Source organism: Capra hircus, chromosome 17 (genome assembly GCF_001704415.2).
Source record: "Capra hircus breed San Clemente chromosome 17, ASM170441v1, whole genome shotgun sequence".
In the NCBI taxonomy this organism is placed as follows: domain Eukaryota; kingdom Metazoa; phylum Chordata; class Mammalia; order Artiodactyla; family Bovidae; genus Capra; species Capra hircus.
Window position 1 is genome coordinate 53804098 of NC_030824.1, and position 26195 is coordinate 53830292.

Here is a 26195-nt window from a genome sequence, read left to right on the forward strand (position 1 = left end):
AATTTAATAGGATTTGATTCAGTTCTGTGGTAAGGGATTCTGATAGACCTTTAAATAATTTGCAGATATTTTTACTCTATTTAGAGCTAGTAGCTACTAATTTGAAAAATGGCTGAGATCCAGATATATTGTTTGATGGCCATTGATGTACTAGAAATGGTTGAAAATATAAAATTAGTTCTGACTTCTCTATAAGATTTGGTCTATAAGAACACAAAAGAGGATGCATTGGTATACACCAACAGGATGTATGGGCCTTTATGTATTTCTCTTCTGTACCTGCTAATACTTCTGTTTTATGGCCGGTACTTTGGTTATACCACTCATCAAGGAGGGCTTTGTTTTTGTTCGGTTTTTAAGCAAAAGGAAGGCTATTGACTTTCTTCTGATTGCATTGACAATGGCGTTAAGCAGTACAGACTCAAGTCACAACAGAAGGAATGAACTCAGGTGAAAGGGAGTGTCCCAAGAGGTGGACAGCAACTATTTTATAAGAAATGTGGAACAGACAGAACTCTAAATTTTCCTTAAGATAGATTTAAAAATCTCTTGTTGGATCATTTTTTTGTCAAAATACTTCAAAATCTAGCGAAGGACCCATATCCTATACTAGATAGGCCTGATGGCTCAGAATTAAGTTTTGATTGAGAAGCATCTCAGAGTCACTAAAGGATTTGAGATGGAGATTGGGGTACTTTTGGCAATAGGACTGTCATTTTGACAGTAGCTTTTAAAATTGCTTCTGGGTATCTTCAGTTTGAATGGCATGTTAATTTTGTTACTTTTCTTAAACTTTTTCAGATATTTCAGTGAAAATTACACCAGTGAAGCTCATCAGATTCTTTCCCGTTCAAATCATCCAAAATTAGGGTAAGCTGGATATATTAAAGAAACTGTAAACTCTTGAATTTAAGTGAATTAGAAGATCTGAATTTGAAAGTATTTCAGGGTATTTTTCTAGATTATTTTAGTTAATAAGAACTTTATAAATAATATTGCATGACATTATTTTAATATATGTGATCATAAACCAATTTTGTATGTATTTCAGTTATTTTTATCACAAGATATAGTTTATCTATAAAATGGAAATAAGGACCTTTTAAAATTTTTCTGAGGAAGATTTGAAAATGAGAATGGGAAATAGGTTTGAAATAGGAATAGGAAAATGAGAAATAACTTTGAAACTTGTGAAGTAAAATGTAAATTGACATTATAGCTTTGTTGTTGTTCAGTTGCTAAGTTGTGTCCGATTCTTTGCAATTATTAGCTTTATCATTATTTATTTTTATATTTCAATGATACCTATCTTTGTAAAAGCATTATATTGATAACAGTATTACATCATAAAAATAAATACCCTGATAATGGAGAAACTATCAGATTACCCAGTGTATTTTAGAAATCAATAAGGGTGTATGTAGTACTCTTTTGGATTTTTTAAAAAGGATTTTGGTTTTAGATATTCATGTGACCAGAGTTTTATTTTCATGTTTTAGATTAGATCCAAAAAATCAGTAGGCTCTAAAGAACAAAAATGTTTAATCAATTCTGGTTTACTTTCTTAATATGTAGAAATTATTTTAAAATCAATACTGTGTTAGAAATTAATCAGAGTAACATTTTACTAATTCCTTGCATAGTTTAAAATTTTCTTTATGAACTATTTGGCTAGCTGGGATAACTGGTAATGTTTCTGACATAGGTATTCTTATGCAATAGTTGGAATCAATCTTACAGAGATGGCTTATAGCTTACTGAAGAGTGAAGCTTTGAAGTTTCACCTCTACAACTTTGTTCCTGGTATACCAACAATGGAACACTTTCACCAGTTTTATTGTGAGTATTGAAATGAGTTAAAAGTAGATGTTTCTAAAAAAAATTTTAAATCCTTAGTAAAGTGTGTGTATATATATAAAGTGTGTGTATGTGTACACACACTTAATATGTAACATTCTATATGTAATATAGAATATACTACCTTGATCAAATATATAATGTGTATTTGTCATTTTACTGTTTAGTATCTTTGAAAAACAAGATAATGGAATATGGGTTTCTAAGAGTATTTTGTACTTCAGTTTATCTATTTGCTGATGTAAAAAATTCAGTGAGACAGTTTTTTGACATGTATGCAAATTTTGTATTTATGCAGTTTTTCTGTAGACATTCATTTTCCAGTCAACTACAGATGAATTTTTCTTCTTATGTAGTGGTTAATGAATGCTGTTGAATCAAGGACAGATAAATCATTTGGTTACTCTTGTAAGAAAGTTTAAAGGAATGTCTCACACACACACACCCCTTATTTCAAGACCAGGTTTTTTTGTATTAGGTTGGGGCTATCTAGTAACTCTTCCTAAAGCAGTTATATAACAGTCATGTAGCAGTTGTAACTGTTCCTTTAACTTTTATTTTAATCATATTTGAATCTGGAAGGTTTAAGGTGAATAAACACATCTTCTGAAGATACTGCTCAGAAGCGAAGAATTCAGATTTAGCCTGGCTTCAGACTCTCCTTTTTCTTGATCTTTTTGTGTCTTTAGATAGGATATAGGTTATAGGAAACTACTTAGATACTAAGGGTCCAGATCGTAACATCTTCATCCATTCTCAGCGGAGTCATCCCGGTCTCCGTTGTCATAACCTCCCCTGCCTTTACTAATCCCTAATGTCCAGGTTTGTCTCCTCCCTAAATCTCTCTTGGATTTGTCCACCTATTTCTGTCCCATTGTAACTGTAGCGTTACTTTGTTACTAGGTTACTGTCATAGCCTTTTCCCTAGTCTTTCAGTCACGGCCCTCTTCTAGATGTCCACGTTGAAAGTATAGTTATTTAAAATGAAAATTTAGTCATTTTCTTTCATCTTGTTACTGAAAAACTGTTTTTCCCTCCTCTAGTCTTGTTTGGTTTCTTCTCCTAAATCTCTCATTGACTTTGTGCAAAGGGCTGAAACTCCTGGGACTTGGCCAGCTGTCTCCAGATTATTTGTCTTTTCTATGAATATGTGCTTGTATAATGCTGCTTGTTGAACACAAAAACAAATAGGAAAATAAACAACCAAAAAACTACCCGCCCCCCCAGCATTTTACCATATTTAAATGAATGTGTTAGAGTGACAAGTGGGAATGAAGGACAAAATGAACTCTGTCCAATATTTTTCCCCATAGAGGGGTAACTGGAGCATCTTTGGATAGTGTTGCTTATGGTGCTTTCAATACCAGCATCTTCTTTAGCTCCTGACTAGGAAGATCACCAAAGTAATACGTGAGGTGGCAAAGTCGTTAGAGGACCATCTCAGTTGCTTTGTTTTTATCAGTCAGATCCATAAGACCTGTGAATCATCCAGGAAGCAGTGAAGCTAATGTTTTTCAAATTTCTTGAAACATTTCAAGCAAACACACACACATAAAGACACACATATACTCATCTTTTACACAAAAGTTTCCCCCTCAGAATTGACTTTATTGTCTTAGTTAAGGTTCTGTTCTTATTCACTTCAGTTCAGTTGCTCAGTTGTGACCCCATGGACTGCAGCACACCAGGCTTCCCTGTCCATCACCAAATCCCAGAGCTTACTCAAAGTCATGTTCATTGAGTTGGTGATACATCCAACCATCTTATCCTCTGTCATCCCCTTCTCCCGCCTTCAATCTTTCCCAGCATCAGGGTCTTTTCTAATGAGTCAGCTCTTCGCATCAGGTGGGAAAGTACTGGTGTTTCAGCTTCAACATCAGTCCTTCCAATGAACACTCAGGACTGATTTCCTTTAGAATGGACTGGTTGGAACTCCTTGCAGTCCAAGGGACTCTCAAGAGTCTTCTCCAACACCTCAGTTCAAAAGCATCAATTATTCGGTACTCAACTTTCTTTACAGTCCAACTCTCACCTCCATACAGGACTACTTAAAAAACATAGCTTTGACTAGAAGGACCTTCGTTGGCAAAGTAATGTCTCTGCTTTATAATATGCTGTCTAGGGTGGTCATAGCTTTTCTTCCAAGGAGCAAACATCTTCTAATTTCATGGCTGCGGTCACCATCTGCAGTGATTTTGAAGCCCAAAAATATAAAGTCTGTCACTATTTCCACAGCTATTTGCCATGAAGTGAGGGGACCGGATGCCAGGATCTTGGTTTTCTGAATGTTGAGTTTTAAGCCAACTTTTTCACTTTCCTCTTTCACTTTCATCAAGAGGCTCTTTAGTTCTTCACTTTCTGCCATAAGGGTGGTGTCATCTGCATATCTGAGGTTATTGATATTTCTCCAGGAAATCTTGATTCCAGCTTGTGCTTAATCCAGTCCAGCATTCCTCATGATGTACTCTGCATATAAGTTAAACAAGCAAAGTGGCAATACACAGTTTTGATGTACTCCTTTCCCAATTTGGAACCAGTCTGTTGTTCCATGTCTAGTTCTAACTATTGCTTCTTAACCTGCATACAGATTTCTCAAGAAGCAGGTCAGGTGGTCTGGTATTCCCATCTCTTTAAGAATTGTCCACAGTTTGTTTTGATCCACACAGTCAAAGGCTTTGGCATACTCAATAAAGCAGAAGTACATGTTTTCCTGAAACTCTTGCTTTTTCGATGACCCAGAAGATGTTGGCAATTTGATCTCTGGCTCCTCTGCCTTTTCTAAATCCAGTTTGAACATCTGGAAGTTCACGGTTCACATACTGCTGAAGCTTGGCTTGGAGAATTTTGAGCATTACTTTGCTAGCATGTGAGATGAGTGCAATTGTGCAGTAGTTTCAGCATTCTTTGGCACTGCCTTTCTTTGGGATTGGAATGAAAACTGACCTTGTCCAGTCCTGTGGCCACTGCTGAGTTTTCCAAATTTGCTGACATATTGAGTGCAGTGCTTTCACAGTATCATCTTTTAGGATTTGAAACAGCTCAACTGGAGTTCCATCACCTCCACTAGCTTTATTCATAATGATGCTTCCTAAGGCCCACTTGACTTCACATTCCAGGATGTCTGGCTCTAGGTAAGTGATCACATGGGTTATCTGGTCATGAAGATCTTTTTTGTACAGTTCTGTGTATTCTTGCCACCTCATCTTAATATCTTCTGCTTCTGTTAGGTCCATACAATTTCTGTCCTTTATTGTGCCCATCTTTGCATGAAATGTTCTCTTGGTATCTCTAATTTTCTTAAGCAATCTCTAGTCTTTCCCATTCTAGCAGGAAAGATCTCTAGTCTTTCTATTTCTTTCCACTGATCACTGAGGAAGGCTTTCTTATCACTCCTTGCTATTCTTTGGAACTCTGCATTCAAATATCTTTCCTTTTCTCCTTTACCTTTTGCTTCTCTTCTTTTCACAGCAATTTGTAAGGCCTCCTCACACAACCATTTTGCCTTTTTGCATTTGTTTTTCTTGGGGATGGTCTTGATCCCTGCCTCCTGTACAATGTCACGAACCACCATCCATAGTTCTTCAGGCACTCTGTCAGATCTAATCCCGTGAATCTATTTGTCACTTCCACTGTATAATCATGAGGGATTTGATTTAGGTCATACCTGAATGGTCTAGTGGTTTTCCGTACTTTCTTCAATTTAAGTCTGAATCTGGCAATAAAGAGTTCATGATCTGAGCCACAGTCAGCTTCCGGTCTTATTTTTGCTGACTGTATAGAACTTCTCCATCTTTGGGTGCAAAGAATATAATCAGTCTGATTTCAGTATTGACCATCTGGTGATGTCCATGTGTAGAGTCTTCTCTTATGTTGTTGGAAGAGGGTGTTTGCTATGCCCAGTGCGTTCTCTTGGCAAAACTCTGTTAGCCTTTGCTCTGCTTCATTCTGTACTCCAAGGCCAAATTTGCCTGTTACTCCAGGTATCTCTTGATGTCCTACTTTTGCGTTCCAGTCCCCTATAATGCAAAAGAACATCTTTTTAGGGTGTTAGTTCTAGAAGGTCTTATAGGTCTTCATAGAACCATTCAACTTCAGCTTCTTCGGCATTAGTGGTTGGTGCGTAGACTTTGACTAATGTGATATTGAATGGTTTGCCCTGGAAACAAACAGAGATCGTTCTGTCGTTTTTTAGATTGCATCCAAGTACTGCATTTTGGACTATGCATGGCTACTCCATTTCTTCTAAGGGATTCCTGCCCACAGTAGTAGATATAATGGTCATCTGAGTTAAATTCACCCATTCCAGTCCATTTTAGTTCGCTGATTCCTAGAATGTCTATGTTCACTCTTGCCATCACCTGTTTCCCACTTCTAATTTGCCTTGATTCATGGACCTAACATTCCAGGTTCCTATGCAATATTGCTCTTTACAGCATCAGACTTTACTTCCCTCACCAGTCACATCCACAACTGGGTGTAGTTTTTGCTTTGGCTCCGTCTCTTCCTCCTTTCTGGAGTTTTTTCTCCATTGATCTCCAGTAGCATTTTGGGCACCTACCAACCTAGGGAGTTCATCTTTCAGTGTCCTATATTTTTGTCTTTTGATACTGTTCATGGGGTTCTCATGGGGTTAAAGGGAACATTTCATGCAAAGATGGGTTCGATAAAGGACAGAAATGGTATGGACCTAAGAGAAGCAGAAGATATTAAGAAGAGGTGGCAAGAATACACAGAACTGTACAAAGAAGATCTTCACAGCCTAGATAATCACGATGGTGTGATCACTCACCTAGAGCCAGACATCCTGGAATGTGAAGTCAAGTGGGCCTTAGAAAGCATCACTATGAACAAAGCTAGTGGAAGTGGTGGAACTCCAGTTGAGCTATTTCAAATCCTAAAAGATAATGCTGTGAAAGCGCTGCACTCAGTATGCCAGTAAATTTGGAAAACTCAGCAGTGGCCACAGGACTGGACAAGGTCAGTTTTCATTCCAATCCCAAAGAAAGGTAATGCCAAAGAATGCTGAAACTACCGCACAATTGCACTCATCTCACACGCTAGCAAAGTAATGCTCAAAACTCTCCAAGCCAGGCTTCAGCAATACATGAACCATGAACTTCCAGATGTTCAAACTGGATTTAGAAAAGGCAGAGGAGCCAGAGATCAAATTGCCAACATCTGCTGGATTGTCGAAAAAGCAAGAGAGTTCCAGAAAAACATTTATTTCTGCTTTATTGAGTATGCCAAAGCCTTTGACTGTGTGGATCAAAACCAACTGTGGACAGTTCTTAAAGAGATGGGAATACCAGACCACCTGACCTGCCTCTTGAGAAAACTGTATGCAGGTCAGGAAGTAACAGTTAGAACTGGACATGGAACAACAGACTGGTTCCATATCAGGAAAGGAGTACGTCAAGGCTATATATTGTCACCCTGCTTATTTAACTTATATGCAGACTACGTCATGAGAAATGCTGGACTGGATTAAGCACAAGCTGGAATCAAGATTTCCTGGAGAAATATCAATAACCTCAGATATGCAGATGACACCACCCTTATGGCAGAAAGTGAAGAACTAAAGAGCCTCTTGATGAAAGTGAAAGAGGAAAGTGAAAAAGTTGGCTTAAAACTCAGCATTCAGAAAACTAACATCCTGGCATCTGGTCCCCTCACTTCATGGGAAATAGATGGGGAAACAGTGGAAACAGTGGCTGACTTTATATTTTTGGGCTCCAAAATCACTGCAGATGGTGACTGCAGCCATGAAATTAAATGATGCTCAGAAGGAAAATTATGACCACCCTAGACAGCATATTAAAAAGCAGAGATATTACTTTGCCAACAAAGGTCCTTCTAGCCAAGGCTATTATTTTTCCAGCAGTCATGTATGGAGGTGAGAGTTGGACTATAAAGAAAGCTGAGCACCGAAGAATTGATGCTTTTGAACCGTGGTGTTGGAGAAGACTCCTGAGAGTCCCTTGAACTACAGGGAGATTCAACCAGTCCATCCTAAAGGAGATCAGTCCTGGTGTCATTGGAAGGACTGATGTTGAAGCTGAAACTCTAATACTTTGGCCACCTGATGTGAAGAGCTGACTCATTTGAAAAGATCCTGATGCTGGGAAAGATTGAAGGCAGGAGAAGGGGATGACAGAGGATGAGATGGCTGGATGGCATCATCGACTTAATGGACATGAGTTTGAGTAAACTCCGGGAGTTGGTGATGGACAGGGAGGTCTGGCGTGCTGCGGTTCACAGGGTCGCAAAGAGTCGAACACGACTGAGCAACTGAGCTGAACTGATGGGGTTCTCAAGGCAAGAATACTAAAGTGGTTTGCCATTCTGTTTTCCAGTGAACCACATTTTGTCAGAACTCTCCACCGTGACCTGTCTGTCTTGGGTGAACCTACAGGACATGGGTCATAGTCTCATTGAGCTAGACAAGGCTGTGGCCCATGTGATCAGTGTGGTTAGTTTTCTGTGATTGTGGTTTTCATTCTGTCTGCCATCTGATGGATAAGGATAAGAGGCTTATGGAAGCTTCTTGATGGGAGAGACTGAGTAAGGGGAAAACTTGAGTCTTGTTCTGGTGGGTGGGGCCATGCTCAGTAAATCTTTAATCCAATTTTTTGCTCTTATTAGAAGAAGCATATTCTAACTGGAAGATAGTTTGAAACCTTATCTTTTGAACATACATACCTTTGTTCGTTGGGAGATTGAGCCCAATTCATTTGCACAAGTCAGTTCCAAGGTCCTAGTTTCTATCTAAAAGAAAGAACTATATAAAAAGACTGGCTTTCACATTGTTTATTTCCCTGTGATCTGTGTGTGTCTGTCTCCGCTCTCCTCCTTGTCCCTTCTGCCATTTTGTTGTTACCATCTTCCATGGACAAGACTGGAAGCAGCAAGTGGTAGTTAGCTTCTTAGTCCTGTTGTCACTGTTTGTATATGTAACATGTAAGCACCTAGTCACCGTCATCCTGGGAAGTCACCAACCATTGGTTTGGAGGTTCCCAAAAGTTAACTCTTAAATTTGTATAATAAAAAGGATATGACCGTTAATAGCTTTATTGAGGTGTAATTCATATACCATAAAATTCACCTGTTTTAAGTGTGAGTTCAGTGAGTTTTAGTAAATTTACTTAGTTGTGCAACTGTCAGCATAATCCGGTCTTAGAACGTTTGCATCACCCCAGTAACATCTTTCATACCAGTTAATTCCTGTTCCTGCGGTTCTCCTAGTTTTAATCCCTGTGGGGAAACCTCAGGTGCCCCTGCAGCTTTGGTTAGGGACAGTAGAAGCATACGGGGAATTGTAAGTCTGGAAATGTTGTGTGGCATTTCCGTCAAGTCTGGTGTTTTAAACTCCTGGAGTCAATGGACAGTAGAGTGGGTATGTTGCTTTATAGAAACAACTCTTTTCTGTCCCTTTCTGCCAGGCTTTAGGAGTCCTATGCTACCTATGGGCCTGTCAGCTCCTAGAATTTTGGTACCATCTCTTGCCGTTGGCTGTGTCTCATCAAGTCAACTTACATCCTCAGTTTTTTGAGTCAGTCTCTTTCTGACACCAGTTTACGTTGTAACCACCTCACTCTGAAACAGAAACTACTAGTGTTTTACCCTTGAGCAGTTGCTTCTAGACTATATAGTCATTTGAATAAGTAAGGAAAAGCAATTTAAAGGTATGGTAAGTAGCTAAAACCCGATAGCCAGAAATACTAAAACAAGCTGTGCTCTATAAAATTCAGTTGGATGTCTGACTTTTAATGCTACCAAGAGCATTAAATCTCCAAAGTTTCTGATTGCACATCCCTATTTGATATTGGGGGTAGGGTGCGGGAGAACACAGACTCAATTTATATATGGATGAGTAGATGTACTATTGTGCTAATGTATACACAGAATAAATTTTGAATGAAAGATGTAAAATATTAGTTAAAAATAATTACAAGATCACCATTCTCAGCTTGTCTCTTGGGAACAGGAAGCAGATGGTGTCTCTCTGCTCAAAGAAGCCTTATTCTTTGATTCTGTCACATACCCCGGTTGACAAAAATCTGTTATCCAGGGATTAATCTGAAATCTTTCTTCAGTTGACCTTCTTATGAAATGATATTTCACTGTTGAAGTGTTGTGGTTCTTGTCTGTTATTGTTTGCTTTATGACTAATGTTTTAAAATGGAATTTACAGTCATTTCATACTATGCAATTTGTGATAGTGTAGCCACTCTTTTATGTAAAGTCACTGGCTATATTCCCCCATTTATCTGAACAGCCTTTCAGAAGGGGGGATGAGATGCTGGTGGAAACCAAGTCTGATTTATAAAATAATAGAGGCCACTTGCACACTGTGGCTTGGGCAAGTCGTTTAACTTCTCTGCACCTCTGTTTCCTCTGCAGAAAAATGGGACTAGCACAACACTGGCTCATAGGATTGCTGTGAGAGGGAATGAGCGCATGGCCACGGCCATAGTAGCATTTGCTAAGTAATTAAATACATGCATCTGGTTGAGTCCAAATAGGGTTTAGGAGCAGTTTTAAATTCACATATTTTGCTGTTGTAAATATGTCTATTTACATGTTCATCTTCATTAAATACTTTTAACATTTTGAGTGTTAATTTGGCTATTGTAATGAGGATATTAAAAAACAAAAATATTAAGCCTATTTAGTGCTCATGTATTCTTTTCAAAAAGAGAAGGTGCTTGATAGTTCTTTGAAAAAAGTAAAAGTAACTCACTTATAAAGCTAGTAGAAAACACAGCTTTTTTTGTACTGTATCCATGCCTGACAATTTCTTGTACTTTCATTTTTCTGTTTCATGGGTCTCTGGAGATAACTTCGCTCCCTATTCTCAGGGTATCTTTTGATAGTATCTAAATTTGAAGACTTTGTTGATTTTTTTGAGACAAAGAATAAATGAACTCTAAATATCTTATTGTAGTTGATATTTATTTTGAACATACAAAAATATTTCTTATAAAGTTCCTCAGGTTTTTCTTAAAGATGGTTTCTGCTTATTGAATCCTAATATGGAATTTAAAGAATGGTTATATACTTTTAAAATGAGATGGTTGGGTGTGATTTCGTTATTGAGCACTATATTTATGTGTTTTTTTTTTAACTGCAGGTTATCTTGTGTATGAATTTGACAAGTTTTGGTTCGAGGAAAAGCCAGAAAGCATTATGTATTTCAACGTGTACAGAGAGAAGTTTCATGAAAAGATTAAAGGACTCTTACTGGATTGTAATGTATCACTTACTTTAAAAATATGAGTCATCCGTAGTATCTTCTATTTCTACCACATTTTGCACACACAACAGAATTTATATGTTGTAACAGAAATTATCTGATCAATTACACACGTTATATATAATTTCCTACAAAAATATTTCAGAAATTCTATTTAAGAAAGCTAGTGGACAATCAGTGTATGTTTACACTTGTTAATACACTGTCCTCCAAAGGTACCTTATCTTCCAAAGATCCCCTCTGTAGAGTCACATGAACTGCCACAGTTTGGAGCTTGGGACTTAACCCATTCAGTGTAAAAGTACAAATCAGGTACAAATCAATTTTTGTTAAATTGATTGATTAAAATGTGTAAAAGTCAGTTTTCATTTTTATGTGTTGTAACTATCAAGTTGGTATCTTTTCAAAGCTCTGTGAAGAGTTTTTGGTTTTTAGTCTGGAAATGGTCTTTTCTTCCTTTGCCTTATTTTATTTGTAAGTTAATTAACAGACTAGTTCGTCATGGTTCTCCTTGTTTGCATCTTGATCACACGTCACAATATTGTCTCATAGGAGCCACAAGAGCATATAGAGAGACGCTCTTTGTCAGAGAAGACAGAATTATGGGCTTCTTTTTGGTTTCTCTGATTATGTCATGTAATAGGTAATGAGAGAATGCAGTGTTAGTGATTAGCTCTTTTGTTTTTAAATAACACACTTGGAAATATCACAGTGTAATTCTAAAGCTTTAAAGACATCTTCTCATTTTCAGAATTTGCTTTTTTATCAGCTACAGAGAAGAAATTTTAGTGCTTGGTGTGAGGGCTTTTATGAGGCCTCTCTGTCAGTGTACGTTTATGAAAAGAGACGCTCTGCTAAGAAAATCTTGATTATACTCAAAGAACAGGTGCTATTTCAATAAAGCTGTCTTCGAATTTTAGCAAGAGAAAAACCAAGCCTTTTAAAGATCTCAGTTAAGCGATGTCGGTTGATTTTACTCACTGTTGAGTCTCGCTTCTCTTTGCTTTGACACCACCACGTTTCTAGATAATGATGTGCGACCTTGTGGGTTTTCTGTAACAGTCTGTGGGACTCTAAAGTAGCCTGAGGATGACGGCTGTGCATTTTGTATAGCTTTATTCTCTGAAAATCTCAGGAGAGCAGCGACTGCTGTCAAGGATTATAAAATGATGAGATTCTAACAGGAACAGTTTCTTCTTTGTGCGTTTGACATTTGTACTCATAGCAGAACTAAAAGAGTTTAAAGATAGGTCCATCTGATTACCAAATCCTTCTTAAATCCTACAGAAAGCAGCCTGTTAAATACATAATTTAAAATGTGATGATAGTTAATACATCTTTAAAGTGGTACATATCAAGCATTTAAGGTCTGGCTTTTATAATGATATATCAAGACCTGAAACTTTCAGGTATTTGTTTATGTCTACTGACAGACTTCTCTCTTTAAATTGGCCAAAGAGAAGAGTGGTATGAAATATTCAGTTGGAAAATAACAGATGCAGTGTTGTATAGCACACACATTAACAGTGCATGCCAAAAGAAAAAAAAGTACATACATTGAAATTCTTCCTTTCTCAACAAGATAAAATGTTACAGTTGGGCTCAATTTTACTATAATGGTGGTTTAGATTTTCTGTATTAGAGGAATTTTAAACAGGTTTCTTGTGGGAGACTTCTCAATCCTAGGAGTACCTTGACTTCATCTCTTTAAATGTTTTCTATACTTTGTCATCCAGCCAGAGTTCTATGAGATAAAAATCAGGTATTAGCCATTGAAGTTCATTTTATCAGGGTGTTTACCATTACATGGAAAGCAATTGTTAGTCTTTTAGTTTTCACTTAGAAAATACTTACCTTTATATTTAATCTTTTAACAGATGTGGTCTTGAACTGATATAAACCTTTGTCAGTATGCTTTTAAAGAATGATTGAAGTATAGAATGGGAAACTTTTCAAGTATTAAGTTTCTCCTAGGGGGGAAAAAAACCTTTTTAATATTTCTTTAATAATAATGTTTTTTCAATGTCATTTGAAATTCTGTTCAATAATATGTTATTTAAGTCCACCTTTGTTTGGATAATATATTGCTCTGTTTTTGTTTAAGATGATCTGTAACCATTTCAAACAATTCTGTAGTAAGTTGGTTGAAAGCCACCAATAGATTCTACGATTTGATAGTTTGAAAGCCAAGCTAAATGTCACCAGTTGTAAATTAGAATGTAACATGAGCCTTCTGATTTTCATGTGATAGTGACATACATGAAAAGAGAAATATGATAATTGTGTCTGCCATCCTACTTTTCCTTGCTTTCAACATATGTATGTAAGAATTTTAGGTAGTCTAAAAATCCATATTTAGAATCTTATCTGTTTCTATAGTAATAAAATACCAAAGTAGTGATAGAATTGAAGTAGAAGGAAAATTGTTTGCTTTAGCATCAAAAAAGTTAATCAGTGTTGAAATGAATTTTTGTGTGTGCCAGACTGAAGAGTGAATCAGTGACAAAAGTAGTCTAAATATATAATTACAAGTTGCAGTTTAAATACATTCTGAAAGACAATCTTTAAAGAATTGAGAGAAATCAGGGGATATCAGTGAACTTAGACCCACCCCTCTTTATAAATATGGTGATATAGTCAGATGTAAAATCAGTGTCTTACTGGCACCATTTATAATTGAGAAAGCAGAATCTTTTTCTTAAAAATGCCTGTCCTGATTTTTCTTTTCTAAAATGAGCTACTTGGATTTGTATGTATTTTTCTATGTGAAAATATATGTACTCTTCATTTTTATTCCAGTGTCCATAGTTATTTATGTTCTATTTCTCCCCTTTGCATTCAGTGAAATAGAACTTGGTCAAAGATTTGTTAAAAGGAGAAACATTAGAGGAATGTGAAGGAGGAGTGTTCATTGCCAGAGCAGGAAAGATTACATGTTATCTTAGCACAAAGAGAAGACATTTGGCTTGAAGGGCAATAACGTTTATTATCCTTTTGAATGAGTGATTGGGGACCAGCAGCTATTTTCTCAGGATAAATGGTCCACCCAACTTCTGGGGAGGCTTAAGTTCAACTTCATATGTATGAATCTCTCCAATATTTTTAAATGAAGATTCCTGAAGTTGATAAAATATCTGAGAAAAGTCATGAGTGAGCCTTTTTTTCCTTGGCTTCAGCTTTGGATAAGAAAAAATGTTAAAATGTAGTGCAGGTAAGACCCAAATACTACCTTACTATTATAGGGCAAGGCTATGTTTCTGTTAAAGTATTCAAAAAATATTTAAACAGTGCTTTCCCTAGGGGAAAGAGTGCTGGTTGGCAATGTAAAGAAATAGATTTCTGTCTACTTTGGGTAAAGCAATTAACTTCCTATGTGAAAGCAATAGTTGAAATGGAATGTCGTTTTTGTTGGAATGTTGTGAGCAAATAAAAACATGTTGAAATTGTCATAAGCCTCTCTATTAATACTTCTGCTCCCTTCCCATCTTCCTTGTCCCTTATTTATGTCATTTATGTTCATGAAATAATATTTTTTTCATTTAATCCTTCAATCATGTTCCTGTAGGGTAAAATCAGAATATACAGAAAGTTTTTTTTATTTTTATGATTTTAATTCATCCACTGATTACCTATTTAAAAGGTTATTGGATAAGAACAATTGGTTATGACACCAGAAATGAAACTACTATCACCACTACCCCCTGTTCTTAGAAAGGCTAGGAATAAATCATACTATCCTGCAATGTGTTTTCACAGTTGATCATGGATCTATTTGTATGTTCATGCATAGCTTCCATACTTTTTTTTAAAGCTGCAGAGCATTCCTCTCTCTCTCTCTCTCTCTCTCTCTCTCTCTGTGTGTGTGTGTGTGTGTGTGTGTGTGTGTGTGTGTTAGCTTATCTTGAACTAAATATGGAACTGGTTTGATACAGCAAACGCAGTCCTTATTAAAGTTAGTACTAATTATAGCTTTAAATGTATATGTTAGGGGAAAAGTGCTTTAAAGACAAAGCAATCATCTCAAGTAGTTTGATGAAGAAGTACCAAATAAACCTGAAGAAAATAGAGAAGGAATTATCAAAGACAAGAGCTTTGATGCATAGAAAAGAAAACATGCATATAATAGGATCAACAAAGTGTTTGAGAAGACTAACTATTGATAAACTTTAGTGAGACAACAGTAAAAAGAAAGCAAGTAATAAATACTGTCAAGAATGAAATATGAAAAATCACGAGATCCTATAGATATTAAAAAGAATATATTGAATGATGTCAAAATTAGGAAAATTAGATGAAATAATTTCTAGAAAAACATAGTTTATCAAAGCTATCCAAGAAGAAATAGAGAAGTATAAAAGTCCTGGAGCTATTAAATTGATTCAGCAATTAAAAACCTTTCCACTAAAAAACCTGCAGTCTCATATGGGTTTCACCAGTGAGTTAGTACATTTAAAAATAAAATAATGTTCGTTTTCACAAACTCTTCCAAATAACTTAATGTGTATGCTCTGTAATTCATAAGACTGTTATGATCTATTTTTTAAATTGGGGTATAGTTGCCTTACAATGTTCGTTAGCTTTTGCTGTACAATGAAGTGAATCAGCTGTATGTATACATATATACCCTCCCTCTTGGACTGTTGGTGGGAATATAAATTGGTACAGCCACGTAGAGAACAGTACAGAGGTTCCTTAAACAAATAAAAATAGAACTACCATATGACCCAGCACACCTACCAGTGGGCATATAATGATCTTTAGTAGATAACAGAAAAAGCATTCAATAAAAATTCAACATCCATTCGTGTTAAAAACTTGGCAAATGACAAATAGAAAGGGATTACCTTAATTTTACAAAATATATCTTTATGAAATGAACTATAGCAAATATACTTAATTATAAAATATTGGGATCAGAATTAAGAAAGCATGTCTTTCGTCATCTCTTGTATCGGTCAGTCATTGCCACAATACAACGTACAACAACCAACCCCCAAAATCTCAGTGACCTACAGAACAGTTTCACTCCTCACACTGGGTAGGCTAGCCAGACAGTTTGGGTAGTCTCAGCTGGATACAGCTAGCCTTAAATTGAGGTCATGATTTCACTTCCAGTCATCTCCATGTGGCTAGTTCATCTGAGGTCAGTGGGTTACCTGAGGCATGTTCTTCATGGTATGGCAGAAACACAATAATAAATTCAGTTGCTCAAACACATTCAAGCCCTTGCTCACATCATGCCTACTAACATGATCTCTTGGTCATGGCAAATCACATGGCTAAGCCCAGCATCAGTAAAGTAGGGAAATGTACTCTAAGAAGGGATGAGGAGTGAATCATTCAAATTGTTACCAAAAATAAATTCAAAATTGTACTAGCGATCCCACCAACTGGAATAAAACAAGTGGATGGAAAGAAAAGTTATTGCTTACACAGAACATCTAAAAGAACTGGTGATCAGGTATCCAGGACAAGGATGAGGAATTTGATATCAATAGTGATCATGTTGAAGGTGAGAGATTCTGGCTAAGCCAATTTTAGCAGGATTCTTGCTAAAACGGCTCTCGATGTAAAGTTAATAACCTCCAATTAAAATTAATAAATTTATATTTAAAAAATAAAATGGCTCTTGAGGACACCCAAGGACAGAACCAAGTAGGAAAAGGCAGCTCGGAGGAGCCTGACTAAAGTTTGGTCAAGGGTAGAAACTTGTCACTACTGCCCATTGCCTGACCAGGTTCCCAGCAAACAAAGTTTTATATTTTCCTTCTTCTTGAAAGAAATATGCTACTCTGAGATGGTGGTTTGTCTTAGTTTGGATTCTCCCAGAGTCAGGCCTCAAGACAAGGATTTGGAATCCTTTCGGGAAGTGATCCCAGGAGACACCAGTAAGGGGATGGAGGATGAAGAGCAGGACTTGAAGTCTTCCCATAAATGGTTTTAGAGGTAAGCAAAATACCACTGAGTGTAACTGGATTCTGATCCCTCGGAGGCATTCCACCCAACCGTGAGGGACCTGAGATATTCACAGGCCAGCTCCCATCGGTTATTGGTCCAGGGCCTGTCCTTCTAGTGTGCCATGCCCAGGTGGGCAAAGATGTCTCTGGTGACCGGAAGAAGGCCCTAAGCAGTACAGATGCTGACATGACAAAAGGCAGGCAGGGCAGCATCACTAACAGAGCAGAGTGATCCATGCAGGATACGAGGGCGTCTGCGACAAGATGCTTCACAGTTAACAACTAAGGGAAATAAACAGGAGACAACCCTCAGAGTCAACGGACGAGAAACGTCATAGTGAATGTATGTGGAGCTCACAATGCCTGGCAGCCTGGGGGCTACCGGGCCATTTAGTGGCCACTCCTTGTTTTTGTCTTAACAATTCTTTTAATCTGTTTATTCTTTCCCTATTCCTTCTGCACTCAGCTGGTAGATGAAAAGGTTACTACAGATGCAAATGAAGAAGTTGATTTTGCTGGAAAGATGCAATGTAGATTAATTTTCATCTCAATCTGTTCCTCTGTCTAACCAAAAAGCTCTAAAATTCTGTGATTCTAGGATAGATACTATGATTGTAATAACAGCAGTGCCCCAATGAACACAGTGTCTTAGAAGTTGTTACAGATGCTATAAAATGTGGACTCTAAAAATCAAAAGCATGTACTAATAACATTAAAAGTAAGTTTTTGCCCATTGATTCTAAAGACCTTCCCTTGTTATCTGGGAAGTTTTGTAACCCAGGTGAACCTCAACTCTTCCATTAGATATAGATACAAAAAAAGGCAAACTTTAAGAGATATTAGCAATATTTTATTGAATATATTAACTGACAATGGGGTTAATAAATAAAAAGGAAACTTCGTTTTTAAGTATTGATAAAGTGTATTTCACTCAGTTTTCCTTTTCCATCAATTAATAATTGAATTAATAATGAGAACATGTTAAAGTTCTTCATATTCAATCATAAAATCCCTCCCCATTAGTCAATTAAGTACAGTAGCTTATCTGGATAGTACATTTGCCAGGGTATATATTGAATGTTTTGCTTTTCCCTTCCTTAAAATACTGAGAATAAAAGTCATAGGAAATAGTAGTTTTCCCTTGGAAAAAAAATAGTTCAGAACTCTCAGAATTTCCTTATCTGGGTGAAATAAAGTGAATAGTTTTGCTCGCTTTTTAAAATTATCTGGTTAGCAAAGATCCCCACCGGTCTGTTCCATCTTCTTCCCGAGGAGGACTAGGTTGCACAGTCCATGGTCTGCCTCGACTTCATCAGTTCTCGCTTCAGCTGTTCGAAGCACACAAACATGATGATGTTCCAGGATCCCAGTCGCAAGAAGGAAGGTATAAATCTAGAAGAGTGATGTCACCATTCTATTAGTTTGCTTAAAATTCTGATTGCTATTATGATGCGTGCCTTCAACTCAATGGACATGAGTTGGAGCAAACTCTGGGAGATGGTGAAGGACAGGGAAGCCTGGCATGCTGCAGTCCATGGGGTCATAAAGAGTTGGACACAACTGAGTGACTGAACAACAGCAAATTACAGTCCAGGCAGTGCATGCTTCTCACTGTGCCACGTATCTCCAGTGCGGGCGCTTGAGAGTGCCTACTCTCCCCGTGTCCTTCCTCTGCCTCAGGTTCCATCCAGATGTCCTACCCTGCTTCTGAACAACGAAATCCAGAGCATCACATCTATACAACGGTCCCACCAAACCAAACCAAAGCTTGTCTCCTGCTTCTCCATCATCTTCTCTTTTTTGAGGGGGCAGGAAATCTTGTTTTCCTTTGCTTTCTGAATGGAGTATAGGAAACTTTAATAGTTTAAAAGAGGAAGTAAGTGGAGAAAGCAAAGTGATGAATAATTAGACCATAGATCTCGGTAATTCTGGTCCTAAGAGGGTTGGTCAGAGACTGAATTGCCTTTTGTTGTTTCTGTTGCTCTTGGTATTTTGAAGAATTCTGCCACAGTGTATGCCCCAGATTATTTATTTTGAAAATCCTGACTACAGCAATGACATATTCCCAGAGAAAATGATGTAAAATCTGTTAAATCTGCCTTGGACTGGTATGTTAGAGATCTTGCCTATTAAGATCACCCCCCAATATTTTGGGGGATCTCTTAGCATATATCTTCTGATTCCTGAATGTGTGTGTGTGTTTTATGGTAAAATATATATAACATCAATTTATAATTTTAGCCAGCCATTATTTATACACATACATATGTATATATGTGTCTCTCTCTTATAAATATATATATGTTCAACAGTATAATTCAGTAGCATTAAATATGTTCTCATTGTTTTCATTACCACTCCCCATCTCCATCCCAAACTGAATCTCTGTACTCATTAAAAAATAACTCCCCACACCCTTCTCCCCTCAGCCAATAGACTGAGACCAAGGGACAGGCTGTCGGTTTTGAATGAGCCACTGATCAAGCTTGAGAAGATTCTACTATCACAGCTTTAAATTTCCTGACACAGTGAAATTGGTGTATTGGAGAGATTTATGGCAAAGAAAAGTAGACACTAAGTACACTGCACATTCTAAGGCTGCTCAGCTGTCAATTGTTAGATGAGATGGCGCCCCCCGTAGCCCACAGAATCCCTGAACACAACATTGTAGATACAGAAGAACACATCCTACCCTTTGAAAAAAGCTGACGGCCCTTCCCTAGTGAGCATCATCCTTGCGCAGTTGGGCACACTTGTGTACTGTCCTGGTGAAGAGTTAACAAATCGGGTTTTCACCACATCCACTGGCGAGGACAGAACCGTTGTGCAGAATCCAGCAACAACAGCGGACACGCAGTGGCAGGGCACGTCGTCTGAAACGGGTCGATGAGACAGGTCAACGCTAGATTCTTGGGAGGGGCTTCTAGTTTTTCGTTATCTATCAGATCCTCGAAAGCCTGTTGATAACAGGTCAACGTAGTTGTCTTATAAATAACACACAGTAAGTGAGTGTTAGTCGCTCAGTTGTGCCCAACTCTTTGTGACCCCATGGACTGCAGCCCACCAGGCTCCTCTGTCCATGAGATTTTCCAGGCAAGATACTGGAGTGGGTTGCCGTTTCCTTCTCCAGGGGATCTTCCCAACCCAGGGATCGAACCGGGGGTCTCCTGCACTGCAGGCAGATTCTTTACCAATTGAGCTACAAGGGAAGCTTGTACATACAGTAAGGAATGTTATAATTTTAGAAAAAGTTGGCAAATGGTACATGGCATACTGGATTATAAGTGCTTTAGGAAAATAACCAGTTACTTACCTCTGTCCTTAGGGCATGACATAATACTCAACACATAGGCATCTATACTTTTTTTTAAAAAATTAAAGTCATTGTCCAAGGAGAATTTCAATGTTTCCAGAACCTATTAGAATAAAATTTTTAGGAACCTATCCAATGGTTCTACTTTCGGGATGAAACCACCAAGAAGCTCCTTATTTAACTAGCTCATCTGGATACAGGGCAAGATGACTCATCTCCTGAATTCTACTTTATAAAGAACAAGAGAGACGCTAACAAAAGTCATATATTAGTATTAAATGAGAATGATGCTGATATAAAAATACAGGTGCATCTTTGTTGCAAAAGAAAAAAGCTGTTGCAATAGAACTTCTAAAGTTTAGGGTTTTGGTTATATCTATTATTCAAGAGTATTACTGTTTTAAAAGATAAAATTATTACAATTAAGGGATTCAGTATAACAAAAGATGAAATTATAAACGTGCAGACCTGCCACGTAAAAGAGAAAGATACCTGCTAATAGTTTGTTTTTCACAAGGGCCTCCTTCATTAGGTCATACGTTACAAGCTCTGTACAGTTGATGATGACGTTTCTTGTCAGATTGGGAGTAGTCCCTGGAGGGAAAGAAAGTGTTGAACAGCTCCATCATATGATAAGGTGCTAATTGGATATGTGTGTTTTAACGACTATAGAATCCATGTTGAAGTGAGTCACCTTTCCAAAGCCCCGTCAAGCCTTCTGTTGTTGCTATAATCCTGTAAGCATTGTAAGTCCCAGTATATCGAGGTTTGGGACCGTGGAGATGGCTCTGTGCTTGCAGTCTGACCTTGACCACCTCTGTGGGTTGCCCAATGAACACGGCCACGCCTCCAGTTGTTAGGCCCGCTGAGATCTTGCTTCCTAAACTAGCTGTTGTTATCCAGAGAGAAAAAAAGGATGTGTCAAGCAAAAAAGAAAAAAGTCAAGACCCAGAATGCACGTATATGTCTTTTTAATTTTCAGTGGTTAATACTACTGTGTCATTATATCTTTAGCACTTCCCTAATGCTTGTGCACGTGTTAATCATGTACTGTGCTGTGCTGAGTCGCTGAGTTGTGTCCAACTCCTTGTCACCCTATGGACTGTGCTAAGAATGTATAAGTCATAGAAGGGCTAGAAGACTTCAAAGTGGACTGAATTTTTTTTTTTAATAAAGACTTTCAAGGAGAAAGAAAAACCCAATGCTTGTTTAAACAATGGCTTAGTTCTTTCCTATATTTGGCTTAGTTCTTTCTTTATATTTGCTCTGTTTTTCAGTATTTCCCAATTGGGTGGAGGCACCAGTCACCAGTGAAGCTTTGTCTTCTAACCATCAATGAGACTGTTAATTATTGGACCTAGGGATCTTAGGAAAAGCCCCCAAAGGACAAACTGCCTGAGTTTGGGATGTCAAGTGGTCTCAGGCTTCAACAGGCTCCTAAAGGGACAAAAATAAGAGCAAGAAGTGATCACGTGATTTTTGATTGCAAATTTTGAAAAGCTAACATGGGTTACTCAAGACGGATATCATTTAATAAAATGACAAATAGTCTTGGAGCCTCGTTGTTATTTAGTCGCTAAGACATGTCCTACTCCTTTGTGACCCCATGAAGCCTCATACCTATTCCCATAATTAAAGTATAGATCAATCACATTTCATCAAGGACTTTCTCAGTCTCTATTTCCTAAGCTGTATAAAATGGAGGTAATAATATCTACCTCACAGAGTCATTGTGTGAGTTAATAACAAAATAGCACTTAACATAATGTCCTGCGTATGGGAAATTCAGCAAGTCTTCTCATGACTGTGTGGTTGCTTTCCTTTCTCAATGTGCTTGGCCAGGAGCTGAGCACTGAATAATACCCATCTTTTAAGTGGCAAGATACTTAAATAACTCCCTTCACTTTTGGCCGCTATTTACAGTCTTACTTTGTTGCACTCATCCCCTGTTCCAATCCCCTTTTCATTTCCCAAGCTCCTTGCTTGGGAGCAGGGCCATACTCTTTGTCTTCCCTTCTCGCGACCCCCTTCTCCCCAGTGCTCTGCCGTCTAGCTGCCACCTCTGCTACTCTGCTCAAGATGGTTCTGCCAAGGAAACCCACGAGTGTCTGCGGTTAGGTACATCGATCCCTCCTTTCCTCACTACATCTCTCTGCTCTGTTTGGCCCTAATGATAATGCCTCCCATGACTGGGAAATTTATCCCAGGTGTTTCTCCTAAGTTCTTGTGCAGACCAGACATTACCTATCCTCGACACATCCTAAACTGAATTTCTTACCTCCCCACTTCAGATGGTTTCTATATTCCCTCCCTCAATGAATGGGATATTTAACCAGAAACTTGTGAGTCATCTTAACATTCCTACCTTTTCTTTATGCCTCACTTCCAACTCTCCACCAAGTTTAGTCAATTACATTTCCAAAATCTTTACTGCCGTTGCTTTAGCTTACCCTGATCATTTCTTCCTTTCTACAGTACCCTTTTCTTCCCCTTTTTCTGTATAGCTTTTACAGTGCTGCCAAAGTGATCTTCTGAAAATATAAATTATTTATGTTATTCCCTTGTTTATTATTTTTCAATGACTTCCCATTATTTCAAGGATAAAACCTGAACTTAGCATGGCCTGCAAGCTCTCCTGTGATCTGACGCATTTCTGCCTTTCTGGTGTCACTTTTTCCCACTCACCAGCATGTCTTCCCTCCATGCCCCGTGTGTTCAAATATTGATGTTGCCTTGCCAGTTTGTTATGAAGACCGCTACACTGTGTGTAACTGGTTCCTGAGCCACTGCTGAGCCTAGGACATGTCTCTCTGACTTCTCCCCCTCCCAGAAACACTGCCTGCTTACCTTCTTTCCCTGTGGTGAAGAACTCCTGGACAGTATCATAGAGGCCAATCCTAAGAGAAGCGAAGCTTATTTGTCTCTGGAGACCAGCAGGCAGCCCGCTGTAGAGTTTCACGGGCCCTTCTGTTTTTGCCAGAGTGATGATTGTTCCCAGGACACCTTTATACCTAAAGGCACTGGAGGTCAGGCATTCGCCCTGGATCTGGAAGTGAAAATTGAGAAAGGGAGTCCTACCTAGTGAGGAAAAAAACAAAGGTTGGCATCAAGCTGTCCTCAATGGAGGAAACTTGAGCCAAGATATTTTTTCCATTGTGTTCCTATTTTCAGTCCTTTTCGCCTTCTCAGCAACATCTCCCCTTATCCATCTATCTAAATCCCTGGGTCAGGAAGATCCCCTAGAAAAGGAAATGGCAATCCACTCCAGTATTCTTGCCTGGAGAATCCCATGGACAGAGGAGCCTCGGGGGCTGCAGTCCATAGCCTCGCAGAGTCGGATAGGACTGAAGCGAGTTAGCACACATCTATCTATCTAGAGCTAGATATCTAGCTATCTATCTATCGAAAGGGAGAAGGGGGAGAATCTGGCTACTAGGCATACTTTGAACATCCTCCCCATCCCGCACCTCACTGTCCCACCCCCAGGAAGTCTCCAGAACCCCTAGGCAGTAGGCTAGGAAGATGTGCCTGTCTGATCAAGTACAGGAGAGGCTGGCAACAGTCACAGTCAACCCGTCCTCCTCGACCCTCGCACTTCTTTAGTTAATTCCTGCAATATTCCAGTTTCCACCCTAAAGCATCCATCCAGTGAAGGCAAACTCTTTGAACGTGGCCACTGCTCTACCTAACGTGAGAAAGGATGGTAAAACCGAAGCCAGAGTCAAAGGGGCGCACACAGTAGTCCCCTCTCTGCCCGAGGCACCTCCCCTTGCCCGCGGCGCTCCCTACCTGTAGCCGGACTTTGGCGGTGTCCAGCGGGAAGGTGATTATGTCAGCCACGCAGGCCGCCACCCCCGCCGAGAAGATCTTGACCGCCATGGTAGGGGGCACGTCTGATGCTGTGTGTCCCACCATCCTGACTCAACGCGGACTCCGGCGCAAGGGGAGCAGCGCTTCGGTCCCGAAGGTGGAAGTTCTGCCTGGCTTCTCACTCCTGCGCGGCCGGGCAGCAGACCCGTCCTCTCCGACTTCTGGTCAGTGGGGGCGGCAGGCAGGGGGCTGCAGCGGGCCAGGTGGCAGGTGGCGGAGTCGGTACAGCGGCGCCTGCTTGCCCTCCCTCGAGTCCGGGCTGGCCACGCCGTGCCCTCTTCCTCCGCGGATGACTTATATCGCCGGCGATCGCGATCCGGGCTGAGCCGATCCAGGTCTCTGGGGATTGGCAGGGCGTGTCCTGGGGCGCCAGGTCCCTCCCACCTCCCCATCCTGGCTCGGCACCTGGGGAGCCGCCGTCTACTCTCTACCCTCGATGCGCAGGGAAGGGCGCACAGCAGCGCGCACCCAGAGCCTGGCAATCTGGGCATCTCTCCAGGCTTCTAGATTGGAGGGAGGGGAGGGGGAGTCCCTTAAACAAGCGCGAGCTCAGTGATCTTGGCAGAGTTCCTGCCCAGCCGGAGAGCTCCAAGGCAAGAGTGGGACTCCTCTTATTCCTCTGACTCCCCAGAAGCCTTGCAGACACCTTCTCTGCTTGGCTTCCCTTTGCTCTCTTTCTGATTTCTCATCCTCTCACCCTCCCAGCCACATGCAGCCAAATGCGATTCCAAAAACTTCCAAGCAGAATCCGAGAACATTCTGAACTTTTAAAGTTTTTCATTTGAACACTTTTTGTAGGAGGGTGTCAAATGAAATGATAAACATTCTAGAAAGCACACCCAGAGTAAATTGCTAGAGCGATAAAGTGCTCCTTTTAATTTCATTCTGGGTATGGCAGTGTGGTGAAAAGGACAAGGACAAAGGCAGGTCACCAGGCTCCAGGTGCAGCTCTTACTTTCACAAGTCATCTATGACCCTTGACCTTTGACCCTTTTTCCTAGTCCCATTATACTCACTCCCATGTAAAGTGCAGATATTTGAGAGTCAGCAATATGAATGTGGTAAAAGAAGGTCCACACTTTACATGGGAATGAGTATAATGGGACTAGGAAAGGGGCCAAGGGTCAAGCTATAGGGATCCCCAAAGTTATGGTCTAGGGAAAATGACCTTATCAAAGGTCAAATTAGGAAAGAAACAGTGTCCTCAGTCATAGAACTATGGCATTTAAAAATACAATTAATGAAGGGTTGGGTCTGTCAAGTAGTCATACTGTAATGTTTAGAAAAAATGTCAAAAGAGAATAAAAACAAAGAAAACTATTGGATTTGGCTCTAACATAATTGGTCACCTTAGAGAGTGCAGCTGTGGTGAAGTTATTAGGTTGTGAGGATGATGGCTAAGCAGATTGGGAATGTTCGTTATAATGCATAAAAGGTGAATCGCTATATACTGGATAATCCCCAACCCACAACCCAACTCACCAACCCTATGCATTGTCTTTCTCAGTGGTTCCATCTGATGTGGTTTTAAAGCATATTCGCAGATTCCTCTCATCAAAAGACAAAGGTATGTGTCTCTTCCGCTTGCATCTAGGAAGGCTGGTACCTGCCTTACTAATAGAATTAGTCCTTTCCTAAGGAAACATTAGGAACCCTGGGTCATTATGTAAGAAATCCAGTCTCCCTGAGGCTGTTGTGCTGGAGAGGCCCTAGGTAGGCAATTGCAGCCTTCTCCATCAAGGCAGGAGACATGAGAGTACAGCTGCCTTGGACTCTTCAGATAAACCCGCCTGCCAGCTGAAAATACCACGTGATCTCCATCGATGGAGTATGACAGAAGGGTCATCCAGCTGTTGTTCAGTCACTCAGTCGTGTCTGACTATTTGCGCCCCCATGGACAGCAGCAGACCTGGCTTCCCTGTCGTCCACTATTTCCCAGAGTTTG

The 26195-nt window shown here is 39.3% G+C and overlaps 2 protein-coding genes across 2 annotated transcripts in view; one reads left to right on the top strand and one right to left on the bottom strand.

Moving 5' to 3' along the window:
- ELMOD2 (ELMO domain containing 2) overlaps positions 1–14557 on the top strand; it is a 28138-nt gene extending 13581 nt beyond the window's left edge. The window contains exons 7-9 of the mRNA XM_005691226.2: positions 802–870; positions 1706–1839; positions 10988–14557. Of these exons, the coding sequence (XP_005691283.1) occupies positions 802–870; positions 1706–1839; positions 10988–11133 (349 nt within the window). The 3' untranslated portion in view covers positions 11134–14557. The remainder of the gene's footprint in view (positions 1–801; positions 871–1705; positions 1840–10987) is intronic.
- Positions 17905–24803, bottom strand: UCP1 (uncoupling protein 1). The gene is made up of 6 exons (XM_018061376.1): positions 24170–24803; positions 23228–23426; positions 21075–21269; positions 20873–20974; positions 19760–19940; positions 17905–18459 (listed from the first exon to the last, which is right to left on the bottom strand). Exons 1-6 carry the CDS (start codon positions 24293–24295, stop codon positions 18345–18347), a joined length of 918 nt encoding a protein of 305 aa, XP_017916865.1. The 5' UTR covers positions 24296–24803; the 3' UTR covers positions 17905–18344.